The sequence below is a fragment of the Macrotis lagotis genome, chromosome 2, assembly GCF_037893015.1.
Source record: "Macrotis lagotis isolate mMagLag1 chromosome 2, bilby.v1.9.chrom.fasta, whole genome shotgun sequence".
Taxonomy (NCBI): Eukaryota; Metazoa; Chordata; class Mammalia; order Peramelemorphia; family Peramelidae; genus Macrotis; species Macrotis lagotis.
The window spans coordinates 245,438,204-245,451,815 of NC_133659.1; the positions used below are offsets into that span (position 1 = coordinate 245,438,204).

The 13,612-nt window shown below is 36.2% G+C and overlaps 1 protein-coding gene across 4 annotated transcripts in view; it reads right to left on the reverse strand.

The window, feature by feature from the left end:
* Positions 1-2,313: 2,313 nt before the first annotated feature.
* Positions 2,314-13,612, reverse strand: part of LOC141514642 (uncharacterized) — a 41,071-nt gene continuing 29,772 nt past the window's right edge. For all 4 annotated transcript variants that reach the window (XM_074225615.1, XM_074225617.1, XM_074225614.1 and 1 more), the window contains one exon: positions 2,314-9,427. In XM_074225615.1, the coding sequence (XP_074081716.1) occupies positions 7,779-9,347 (1,569 nt within the window). In that variant the 5' untranslated portion in view covers positions 9,348-9,427 and the 3' untranslated portion in view covers positions 2,314-7,778. The remainder of the gene's footprint in view (positions 9,428-13,612) is intronic.

A 13,612-nucleotide genomic window follows, 5' to 3' on the forward strand; every position in this document is an offset into this window, starting at 1 on the left:
CAAAGACTTACCTTTAATTTAGGGGAAAAAAACCCCATTTTCTTATTATGTAATTCTGCTATCTCTTATACTTTATTTTCTTCCTTAAGGATATCATTTCTCTCTCATCACATTCAACTTAGATCAGTGTATACCATAGAAACAATGTAAAGACTAACAGACTGTCTTCTGTGGGGGGGTGGGGAGAGGGAAGCAAGATTAGGGGAAATTGTAAAACTCAAAATAAAAAAAATTTTTAAGAATGGAAAAAATAAAATAAAATTATCAAATAAGATAGAAAGAAATTTAAAAAATGAGCTTTTTCAAAGCAGAACTCAACTTACTTTTCTATTTGTATCCCAATGCTTAGCACTACTTAATGTTTTTTTATTCATTGATTCCAGGCATTTTTCTTTAGAAAATTAGATTTGAAAAAGCTTTTGAAATGTGTAAAAAGATAAAGAAGTCCTACTAATCTTGAAAAGGACAAACAACAGTTCTCAAATTTTTTGGTCTCAGGATTACTTTACATTCTTTATTTTTTAGGTTTATTTATTTATTTTTTTTTTGCAAGGCAAATGGGGCTAAGTGGCTTGCCCAAGGCCACACAGCTAGGTAATTATTAAGTGTCTGAGACCAGATTTGAACCCAAGTACTCCTGACTCCAGGGCCAGTGCTTTATCACTGGGCCACCTAGCCACCCCACTACTTTACATTCTTAAGAATTATTGAGAATCCCAAGAAGCTTTTGTTTATGTGGGTTATAGCTATCATTTTTTACTATATTAGAAATAGTAGTTGATAAAACTTCAAAATATTTTTTCATTTTTAAAATACATATATTTTCCAAAACAAAAAACAATGTAGAGACAAGACTAACATTGTTTTCCATATTTTCCCAACTCTCTTTAATGTCTGTCTTAATAAAAGAAAAATGGACTTTCGTACCTGTTTATAAATATGATGTGTTTTGGATGAAGGATATGAAGAAAATCTTTTATTACACAGACATACAGTTGAAAAAGAGAAGGATATTTTAATAGGTAAAAAACATCTTCTTATTATTATCATTATCATCATAAAAATAGTTTGGACCTTGAGAATATCCTGAAAGGGTCTTGGGAAATACCAGAGGTTGAAGGATCACACTTTGAGAACCAAAGGAGCTAGATGATGATGTTTACATGACTCTAGGTAAGAGACAACTATATTTTGGATGTCCCACTTTATCTATAAATCATTTAATGAACAAAAGAAAAAGAGCTAAGAGTTTGGAGTCTCAGAAAAAGAAGTCGAAAAGTATTTCTTGGAGGAATGGTGGGAGTGTGGGGTTAGGAGGATAGGGAGGTGGAGAACAATAGTATCATAGTGACCGTTCTGGCTAAAGTACACCAGATGGAGTTGCTTTTCCACTTCTGGGAGACTTTTTTTTTTATAATGAAGCAAATCCTGGGTAGTTCTTTAGTTCCCCAACCATGACAGCTAAGGAGTAGGGGAGGAGGATAGGGGAAATGGCTACATTAAAGAGGACTGGCCATCAAAATCTGACAGAGTGACTCCTGCTCTTTAGAATCTAGATATCTTTTCCAATGTGTTGAAGATATGAAGATTCTTCAAAACTTTCACTAAAGGGAGTGGGAAGCTAGCTACATTTCTCCCACCCTGGCATGATAGAGCTCTCCTGAGACTGAATTGCTTCTTCTGATCAAAAATCCTGATTACATCTTCAATTTTATGTTTCTTTACTGAGTATAAATGACTTTGTTTACATGATTTAAAATGACAGTCTTGAGACAGACATTTTCAGCTTTGGAGGCAATCTTGGGTGATAGCAGAGGTTGGCTGCTTTTGGATCCTCAATATTATGCTGACTGCACTTTGGGAGGAGCTCCTGGAAACTTTTTGGGAGATGACAATGGGCAAGAGAATGAGCCTAACTGCTGATCTGGCTTGCCAAAATGCACGGATTTGTTAGAAAAAGGCAGAACTAAGGTGAAGGTAAAAAAAAAAATTTAATAATCATAAAATATCTTATTTTCCTGGGTTAGGTATCAGTCTTCTGGGAGAGGGCATTAACTGTTATTGCTCATTTAAGCCTTCCCAATATGTGGTTATGAATCTTTTGTGTTTAGTATTTCCTCGGGATAGAAATAACTGTTTTATGATTTACATTGTACAAAGAGTACCTTTCTACATGCTTATTTTTGGAGAGACACTGAATGTGGACCAAACTTAAATTTTCTTCCTGAGCTTTTAGGATGAGGATATAAAGACAGGAGTTCAAGGAAAGGAAACTGACCCCTCACTTAGAGGCTAAATTCCTCCAGGACCAAATTCAGTCTCTTTATTGCTTATTATTATTATTATTAATGTTACACAAAAATTAGTTGAAAGGAGGAACAGATTGAGGGGGCAGGGATTCATTAAGCTTACTCTTCCAAAGTATTGGGGTCCTTTCCCTGGAGACCTCCAAACAAGGACTGGAAGATTACTTATAACGTATTTGATAGAAAGTATTCATTTTAAGGTTTAAGTTAAATTGGATGGCTGTCAAGATAATTTCTGATTCTGAAATTCTATAATTTTATGAAATCACTTAGGGGAATTTTCTCTCCAGATCTGGTCTAGCTGACTATAGGGTAGAGATATCATAAGTGCTCTAACTAATCCTCAAGGTCAAGTAGGGACTTATGCTTCAGGTGGAAGAACAGAAGAAGTAAAAAAATCAATCAAACAAAATAAACTGTAAGTGAAGATTGTGCAAACTTCATTCTCACTGCTTCAGCCTATTGTAGAAGGAAAATGAACTCTTTCAGGTTCAGGGATCCTGATTTCTTTCTTTCTTTTCTTTTTTTTTTGGGGGGGGGAGTATTTAGTTTATTCGTTTTCCTGCCTTATCTTTAGGGACCAATAAGGGTTATTTGGAAGTCGGAAGAGTTCCTTTGAATTTCGTTCTCAGTAGTTTTGTAGAATTTCCTGGTGCCTTATTATTATTATTTCTTACAATGAGAATTTATTAGGACATTTGACTTCTTATTCTCTAAACACTCTAGATTTACTAAGGCAACTAAGAATCTATCATTTGCTAACCAATGTTGGGCAGCCTTTCTTGTTTCTAATCTCCAAATCATCTCACCCTACTCCAAACCAAAAAAAAAAAAAATTCCTGCACTCCAAACTTCCCAGTCTCAGACCAGGCTTTGTAGAGGGCCAGCCCATGGGAGTTTCACATATCCTTGGTGACTTTTTCCATCAAGGATATGTGTGGATTATTGCTCATTGTATGGATCTGTTGGCTCACCAGTGAACCCTGATCTGGGATAATCTGTGGCTCCAGAGGTGGTTGTAAAAGGTTTTTCTGATAGAGAAGTATGCAGTTTTCTAAGAAAAAATATTGTAGATTTACCCAGGAAATTGTGAAACTGAGTATCCTTTAACTGGTCATTCCTGAGATAAGTTTTTGCTATAAAAAGTCCAGGTTTCCAAAAATAAAGTTGGTAGATTTTTACTTCCCAACTTTTCGTGTTTGGGTATGTTTCTCTACCCGACCTGACTCTCAGAAATTCATGTCCAGACCCACACCAGAACTACCGTGGCTGATAATGCTTCTCTTTACCAATACACCATCTAGTTCAATGGCCTCTCAAGCATACTAGAAATTCAGGAATAGAGGGTACCACACATTTAGTTCAGCTTCTTTTTTTAAGATGTGCGAAGTGAGACCCAGGTAGTTTAAGTAGATTGACCATAGTTCCATAATAAATGACAAAAGCAGGATTCAGTTCTTCTAAATTCAAGTTCAGTAGTCTATAGACAGAAAATTCACATTAGAGGAAACAATCATAAAGTTACATAGCAAAGTAAATCTTTGCTTTTTTTTGTCTGCTCCCATATAGTAACATGAACCAATTTTGTTCCATTATAGAAATCTGTGCAGAAGTTACCTGTTTTGAAATGTACTAATGTGATCTAAGCCATCAAGGAAATAGTCCAACAAAACATTTTCTAGTGTTGGGTTGCCCTATCAAGCACAAAGCATATATGACTACTTGGAAGTACCAGGAATACCTGACTTTGATAAACCCCAACCTAGTTATTATTCTCTAACTTCAAGGGCTCCACATTATCTCAAAGCTTTTCCCAACAATCACACTTCACAGTTATTACTCTTTTCTTTGAACTGAAAAGTAGTATTGATTTAGTAGTATGATCACTGAGCTTGGGATCAGTTATCATGAGTTGCTACCAATTGTATTACTCTTTGTCTTACAGAGATGGAGCTAAATGCTTCCCAATTGTTTTAAGAATCCAACTAATGTAACCTTTCCTGACTTCCAATTAATGAAAGTTATCTCCCCACAAAACTATAAGTTGCTTACTAGTAATACATTATATCTATTTGTATCTCTTTGAACTATGTTGGGATTTAAGGATGATGGTGGGGTGGGAATTGTACTTAGTTTCCTCTGCCACCTTTCCCACCTAGTTAGAGCAAAGGGAGAGCCTGGGCCAGAGATTCTGCAAGTTCATTCTGTGTAAAAGGCTTGAGTGGATAGTCTCTATTAAGTCTTATCTACTATGAAGCTTGTCATTTTTATGGAAGAAGAACTAGTTTGATCCTTTATTGAGATGCTGATGTTATTTAAGCTATCTATAGTATGAGGATGCTGAGCCATTAGCATATTACACCATACAATCCAGGGGTCATTCTGTCTTATCCTTAGTACCTCAAACTGTACTGAAGTATTAGAAAGAGTCCTGAGATTCAGGCTCCAGAATAAAACCTAACATTTATATAATACTTTACAACTTGCAAAGTACTTCAGATATATTCTAACCCCTTTTACAACAATCCTATAACAAAGGTACTACAAATATTATTATTATCCCCATTTTTACAAATGAAGAAACTGAGGTTCAGAAAATGTTAAGTGACTTTCCCATGGTCATAGCATATACAAAGCTATTTGTCAGTGGATATGAAAAATGTGATGAAATTTAATTCTGATGGCCAAACAAATTCAACTTTATTGAATTTTGCCATTTTGTCATGCTCATCTAAAGGACAAATGCTGATTATTTTGTGAATGTCTGTCCATATGCACACATATACACACACAGAGACATTCTATCACTATAAAGTAGGAAGTGTTATATTTGTTTCTGCCTGAATTCATGTATATCCCTCCATCTCCAACAGCAAAGAAATCCTCAAATTCAATATTTTGAGAAAACTCTAAGAAAGAGGTATTAACTGGACTAATGAGTATCATTCCAGTTCTTTACATGGCCTCCTTTACATATTTTGGAAAACTGTCAATAATTTATTATATTTTAGACCTTCATGGACTTAAAACTTAAATGAGCAAATTCAACCTGATTTATTATGAAGAGGAGAGGAATTCTATTATTAAATTCTACTAGCTGGCTTACCTTACTGTTGTTTCATTTTATCCTTTTACTTCTATACAGAGGCTTGATCCCCTAACACTGTTGCACAGATTTGGATATATCTCCCTAGGAAGGTATTCCTTCTAATTTCTCTCTCACTTCTATCACTTTTTCTCATTTTAGTAGAAAAATTTAAGGTGGGGAAGAGAAAGAAGTCAGAGATAGATGGAATACAAGGATGGAGGTTAGAGTGGGATTGGAGAATGGGGTACATACAGGATACAAGGAAGAAAGAGGGCAAGGGGAAGGGGAAATAGGGTCACAGGGACACTTTGCCTCTAGCAAATTATAATTAAAATAAAATTATAAGTTATTTTTGACATGTTTTCAGAAATTTACTGTTAAAATTAAGGGAAAGGAGAGTGTGACCAAGGGAAAGCACATCTGTTTCTTCATCATGTTTAATGTTTTTACCCTCCTTGGTTTCTGGTAGGACTTGAAGTTTCTTCTCCATCAGAAAATCAGATAAATGGTTTTAGTTAGTCAACCCGTTGCCTGGCCATGTAAGGCTATGAAGAATCCGGGATATAATAACTTGTCTGACTGTGTTCGTTCACCAAAGTTTATGAGGATGAATAATAACTAAAATGATATAAATGAAGAGGAGAGTCTATAAGTCAGAGTTCTTCAGTGCAAGAAACCTAGAGCCCTGGGTTTCCTAAAATTTCTGATGACTGAGAAAGCTGTATAAGTTGAGAAAAATTGGTAATGATAAAGAATGAAGACTACAGCTTGGAATAGCCTGCTGTGCTGACTGTTCCTATTTTTAAGACTAAAGTCCCAGTCTGTTCCTATAGTGAGAATCAAGGCAGAGGCAGGACAGATATTTCTTCATTCCCTTCAAGTAGTAGCTTCCTTGACTAGATTTAAGGTTCCTTCTAATATGATGTAAGGAATTTTATCATCCCATGCCATGTGTACTGGAGAGAGTATTTTTGTTCACTTCTAGCTTAATTTCAGGACCAAAAGTCTAGTCCTCTCTTTCAAGTCCTGTTTCCCCTACTCAGTGTTCAGGGTCATGTTATCCATGTACACGAAATCCATAGAATAATTTACAATAAAATGATGAGATATTTTTGTAGAACTAAGTGCCAAATAAAGTAAAAATGTTCTTAAAATTAATCCCTCATGATTTGCATGAACTGATGCTGAGCGAGATGAGCAGAACCAGAAAAACATTGTACACCCTAACAGCAACATGGTGGGTGATGATCAACCTTGATGGACTTGCTCATTCTATCAGTGCAACAATCAGGGACAATTTGGGACTGTCTGAGATGGAGACTACCATTTGTAGTGGAGTTTGTATTAAGACCAAGACCTTTAATTTAGGAAAAAAAAAACCTGATATCTTATTGTCTGATCTTGCTGTCTCTTATACTTTATGTTTCTTCCTTAAGGATATTTCTCTCTCATAGCATTCAATTTGGATCAATGTATGGAAACACTGTAAAGACTGGCAAATTGCCTTCTGTGGAGGTGGGGTGAGGGAAGTAAGATCAGGGGAAAACTCAAAATAAATAAAATCTTTTTTAAAAAAATTAATCCCTCACCATTTTTTCCTGACTTTTTGACTTCCTCAGGTTATGTGAACTATATCCCCATAATCTGAAGATGGAAGCATAATGATTTCCAGGAAAGAAAAAAAAAATTCAAGTACCATAAACAAGAGCTGTCTGGATTCCTGGACCACAGAAATAGCATTGAGATACTCTGTTGCAATTATAATTATTACCTTTCTAGGAGATTTTTCAGATTCATCAACTTAATCCAATGGCCTCAAAACTTTTTAGACTTTGACTCTAAAGTGAATATTAATAGGAAACCAAAAATATTATCTTTTAGAATTCACATAAAATAACAATATAATAATATAATAAAATAATAACATCAGAAAGCCAGTACAATAGTTTAGGGCTCATTGTGTACATTTCAGGTCTCTTAGATCCCCTTTTCCCTAGGCTCTAATGAGTTGAAGATAGTAACTGCCACCTTTTTGGAACAGTTAACCAGATGGTGCAACTTTGGAAGCAATATGATTTGGAAAAGACAATACTACTTTAACTAGTAGAACCAACAGTCCTTAAATCAGGATTTCTTCTTTTTGGTCATTCCATCTTCAGGAAAAAAGTTACTTTAGTGCTCTTAAGTGACCCTTCCAACTTAAGTACACAAAGTTATTTTAATCTATATTAACTCTAGCAGTAGGGCCTGTACAAGGAAATACAGATGCAAAGAGAGTCTGCTTTTAATCAGTGTAATTTTCTATTAGGTCACTTAACTAAAATATTTAAGAAAGCAGATGTCTGATTATAGTTTTCATTTGTAGTACATTTACATAGTTACTTTCAAACATGTAATCTTTGATGTCTGATCAGGGATGAACTACAGGTAAAAGCTTTCCCACATTCATTACATCTATAAGGTTTCTCTCCAGTATGAGTTTTCTGATGTTCAGTAAGGTGGGTATTCCGACTGAAAGCTTTCTCACAATCTCTACATTTATAAGGCTTTTCTCCAGTATGAGTTTTTTGATGTTCAACAAGTCGAGTACTTAGACTGAACGATTTTCCACACTCATTGCATTCATAGGGTTTTTCTCCAGTATGAATTCTCTGATGTTGAGTAAGACGTGTACTCTGACTGAAGGCAGTTCCACATTCATTACATTTATAGGGTTTTTCTCCAGTATGAGTTTTCTGATGTTGGTTAAAGTTGGACCAACAACTGAAGGCTTTCCCACACTCATTACATTCATAGGGTTTCTCTCCAGTATGAACTCTCTGATGTTGAGTAAGGGAAGAACAATAACTAAAGGCTTTTCCGCATTCATTACATTTATAAGGCTTCTCTCCAGAATGAGTTTTCTGATGTTGGTTAAGGTATGAGCAGGAACTGAAAGCTTTCCCACATTCATTACATTTATAGGGTTTCTCTCCAGTATGAGTTTTTTGATGTTCAGTAAGGATTGAGTTTTGACTAAAGGCTTTCCCACATTCGTTACACACATAGGGTTTCTCACCAGTATGAATTATATGATGACGAATAAAGGTTGAGCGATAAGTGAAAGCCTTCCCACATTCATTGCATTTGTAGGGTTTCTCCCCAGTGTGTGTTTTCTGATGTTCAGTTAGGTGTGTGTTCCGGCTGAAGAATTTTCCACAGTCATTGCATTTATAGGGTTTTTCTCCAGTATGAGTTTTCTGATGTTGAATAAGTTGGGTTCTCTGGCTGAATGCTTTTTCACATTCACTACATTCATAGGGTCTTTCTCCAGTATGAATCCTCTGATGCTGAATAAGGTGCTTTTTTTGGCTAAATGCTTTTCCACACTCATTACATTCATAAGGCTTTTCTCCACTGTGAATTCTCTGGTGTTGAATAAAGGTTGATTGGTCACTAAAAGCCTTTCCACATTCATTACATTCATAAGGTTTTTCTCCAGTATGGATTCTCTGATGTCGAATAAAGGGTGAGGGATCACTGAATGCCTTTCCACATTCATTACATGTGTATGGTTTTTCTCCAGTGTGAGTTCGTTGATGTCGAATAAGGTCTGAAAAGTAATTAAAGGCTTTCCCACATTCATTACATTTACAAGATTTCTTGTCTGTATTAGTCCCTTGCTGTTTAACTGTATCCAAATTATGTTTGAAGTTTTGTTCACGAATATCATATTTATCAGGTTTTTCTCCTGTAAAAATTCTTTGCTGTGTTCCCAAGTTTGAGCTCAGATTGAAACTTTCCCCAAATTCATTATATGCAGGGCCTTTTTCCCAAGTTAGATTTTTTCTGTGCATTATCACTTGATGCAATAGTTTATTGGGTTTTCCCTGTACGCTCTCTATACTACCCCCAAATTCCAAAGTTTCTTCTAAATCAGAATTCCAAGATCCATCTATTTTAATTCTTTCCATTACTAGTCCCTAGGATGATGATTCTTTGGAAATGTATTGTTTTGAAGTTGAATGCTTCATCTCAGTCCATGTGTTCCAATCTGAAAGAAATTGAAATTACAAACTTTCCACTTTCCTGTGTGAAAGAAAGGGAACTATTCTGGTGATAATGAGATAATAAAATTGGCATGCTTTGACAATTCCAAGATCCATTCTGGTAATCTGGGCAGGGGACAGGAGGGGAAGCTGAGGCTTGGCAAACAGTCAAGAGAAGGTATAGAAGGGGAGCTTAATGTAGTCTGCTTGAACTGGAAACCTTTATCTAGAAGTAGAGTGGGAACATGGTATATAGGTAGAAACTGTTAAAATTACTGATAAGTTCATAAATGCAGCCAAAGGAATTATACCAGATTTTGTGTTTCTCCTTAACTGGACTATTCATTTTACAGCATCTCTCCATTGCCTATAATATTAAAAAACAAACAATTCTTCCCGCACTGTACCTATTCAGACTTAATTCCCTCTACTTTCTACCTTCCATAGATGGTCCTCTTTAGGCTAATTTTTTTTCTTCGTTGTCTCTAGATTATATCATGCTTATTCTTGATTTCAGTTATCAAATTGTTTACTTTCATCATGTTTAAAGAAATCTTATCCATCCTTTCCTTCTCAAGTTCAAACTCTTGCAAAAAAATTTTTTTTCCTAACCCCTGCTTCCTATATTCTGAGTTCTATAGTCTGCATTATTTACTTTGGCACTAATTGTCTTTTTTTATAATTTCTTTTTTTTTTAATTTTATTTTTTTAAGGCAATGGGGTTAAGAGTGACTTGCTCATATTGCAATGATATGGAAGGGGGAGGCAAGGGGGAATGAGGGAACCTTTGCTCTCATCAGAGATGGCTAGGAGAGGAAACAGCAAATATACTCAATGGGGTATAGACATCTGGAGTAAGAAGGAGGGGGGAGCAGGGGGAAGGGGTGGGGATGTGAATAAAGGAGGAGAGGATGGACTATGGGGGGAGAGTGGTCAGATATAACACATTTTCTTTTTTACTTCTTGCAAGGGGCTGGGATTGGATGGCCTGCCCAGGACCATAGGTCCAGGTGGATTCTGGGCCTAAGGGGTGGTATGGGGGCTCAGGGCTTCTTGGCCCCAGGACCAGGGATCTGTCTGCTGCACCACTCAGTGACCCTACAGCAGAGTCAGAGTGAAAGGAGAGAGAAAATATAGTACATGGTAGTGGAGAAATAAGAAAGGAGGGAGTTGCGATCAGCAATGGCAACGTTGGAAAAATATGGAAGTAACTTTTGTAATGGACTTAATATAAAGAATGCGATCCACCCATGACAGAGTTGCTGGTGTCGGAACAAAGACTGAAGCACATTTTTTATTACTATTATTTGGGGGAGGGTGCAGGGCAAATGGGGCTGGGTGGCCTGCCTGGGGCCACATAGCAGGGTGATCTTTGGGTGTCTGGGACTGGATTTGGACCCAGGTGCTCCTGGCTCAAGGGCCAATGCTCTGTCTGCCACCCAGCCACCCCTACTATTATTACTATTTTATTTTATTTTGGGTCTTTTTTTTTCTTCTTTTTGGTTTTTGCAGGGCAGTGGGGATTGGGTGGCTTGCATGTCACATGGCTGGGTGATTCTTGGGTTTACGAGGCTGGATATGGACTCGGGTGCTCATGGCTCCAGGGCTGGTGCTTCGTCCATTGCACCACCTGGCCATACCTACAATTATTACTATTATTTTTTTTAATTTTAATTCTCTCCCCTTTACTTTTTCGCCCAAGCAAGTCTATCTATATTCATGGGGGGAGGGGTATTTTGTTTACTTGTAAACAAGAATATTTTATTAATGTAAAAAAACATTTGACCCAGCAATACCACTACTGGGTCTATACCCTGAAGATATGAGGAAAAAGGGTAAAAACATTATTTGTACAAAAATATTTATAGCACCCCTGTTTGTGGTGGCAAAGAATTGGAAATCCAGTAAATGTCCTTCAATTGGGGAATGGTTTAGCAAACTGTGGTATATGTATGTCATGGAATACTATTGTTCTATTAGAAATCAGGAGGGATGGGATTTCAGGGAAACTTGGAGGGATTTGCATGAACTGATGCTGAGCGAGATGAGCAGAACCAGAAAAACACTGTACACCCTAACAGCAATATGGGAGTGATGTTCAACCTTGAAGGAGTTGCTCACTCCATCAGCACAACAATTGGGAACAATTTTTGGCTGTCTGCAAAGGAGAGTACCATCTGTATCCAGATAAAAACCCAGATGTCTTATGGTTTGATCTGGTTACCTCTGAGAATTCTGTTCTCTTTAAGGATATGATTTCTCTCTCATCACACCCAATTTGGATCGAGGTACAACATGGAAACAAAGTATAGACTGACGGAATGCTATCTGTGGGGTGGGAGTGGGGGGAGGGAAGCAAGATTGGGGGAAAACTGTAAAACTCAAATAATATCTTTAATAAAAATTTTAAAAAAAGGAAAAAACATTTGTACAAAATGAGAATAAAAAATAAATTAAAAAAAAAGAAAAAAAAAGAGTGACTTGCTCAAAGTCACACAGCTAGGCAATTATTAAGTGTCTGAGGTCAAATTTGAACTCAGGTTCTCCTGACTCCAGGCCTGGTACTCCACCACAGAGCTGCCCCCACACCACCTAGTTGCCCCCTACTAAGTGCCTTTCATGTATACTTGTTTTATATGTTTTCTCAACAAGTATCTTGCTTTCCCATCTAGTCTCTAAGTTCCTATAAAGATAATATGCTTGGGTGGCTAGGTGGCACAGTGGATAGAGCACGGGCCCTGGAGTCAGGAGTACCTGAGTTCAAATCCTACCTCAGACACTCAATAATTACTTAGCTGTGTGGCTTTGGGCAAGCCACTTAAGCCAATGGCCTTGCAAAAAAAAAAAGATAATATGCTAACCTAATTGTGAAATTAAACACAAGACATAAGGATCTTGATTCTTCTACCACATAGATAATTTCCTACCTCCATAACAGCAAATAAAATTGTGTACAGGGTTGTGGTTCTTCCCCTTCTTCACCAAATCCTTTACCTTAGTTAAATTATAGCTATAAAGATGATTTTTACTCAGTTTAGTTTGGCATAGGTTCATATATAGACCAGATTTTTTTCTTTTTTTTTTTAGGGTGTTTTTTTTTTTGCAAGGCAAATGGGGTTAAGTGGCTTACTCAAGGCCACACAGCTAGTTAATTAAGTGTCTGAGGCCAGATTTGAACTCAGGTACTCCTGACTCCAGGGCCCGTGCTCTATCACTGTACCACCTAGCCACCCCAGACCAGATTTTCAAAGTTTGCAGTTTGCTTTCTATTTCAACCTTTCTTCTGATCTTTAAGTCAATGGCAAACTATTTCTCTCAGATCTTTTAATCACTACAAAAACAAGATTTTTTTCTATCTGGATCCAAAGTAGACCTCTTAGTACCAGGTTAAATTTGTTCTTAAAACCACTTGAATTTTAATATGGTAGCTACTAGGAATATGTCCTTCAATATCAGTTTCTCAGAATTACCCAAGCTTTAAGAACATCATCATTTCTGCACCTATTATGTAGAAAAGTCCTCAATTTCTTTCCAGTCTCATCAATCTCAAGTGGTGATATTTTATTTTATTCATTTCTCTTTGAACATTTAGTCTCTTTTTTTTCAGTTATCAACATTAGTATCACTTTTAATGCCTTGAAAATAATAGCAACAATGCACAATTCTATGTTTCTTTTTCATATTTCTAGTATTATAGAAAAGTACTTCCTTACTATTTTCTTCTGAAGGAAGTAGGCTAATATAGCAATGCTTATTTTAAAAATAAAGAAATCAGGAATCTTAGAGTTTATGACTTTCCCAATGGCATATAATACAGATGTCTAGACTCCCAGTCTAGCACTTCTAATTTTATCAAAGGTTTCCAATCCATTGATAATTTTTGAAGAGTTTTATTTGCTACTGCATGTGAAATATATAATTAATTTATAAATGCTTGTTAAATGAACAAATTAATGAATGACTATGTAGTAAGACAAAAGAAAAAATGTTATGTAACAGATGACTTCAACAAAAAAGGGAAATGAATCATTTCTCCTCCATCTATCTTCATTAAAAAAATCAAGTATTTACTGAGCAATTCTAAATGTTCAGTACTGGGGACAAAAAAAATGTAACTTCTCTCTTCTAAAAGCTGAAAATCTAAGTGAGTTTTAAAAAAATTATAATATAAACTAATCAGATATGATATT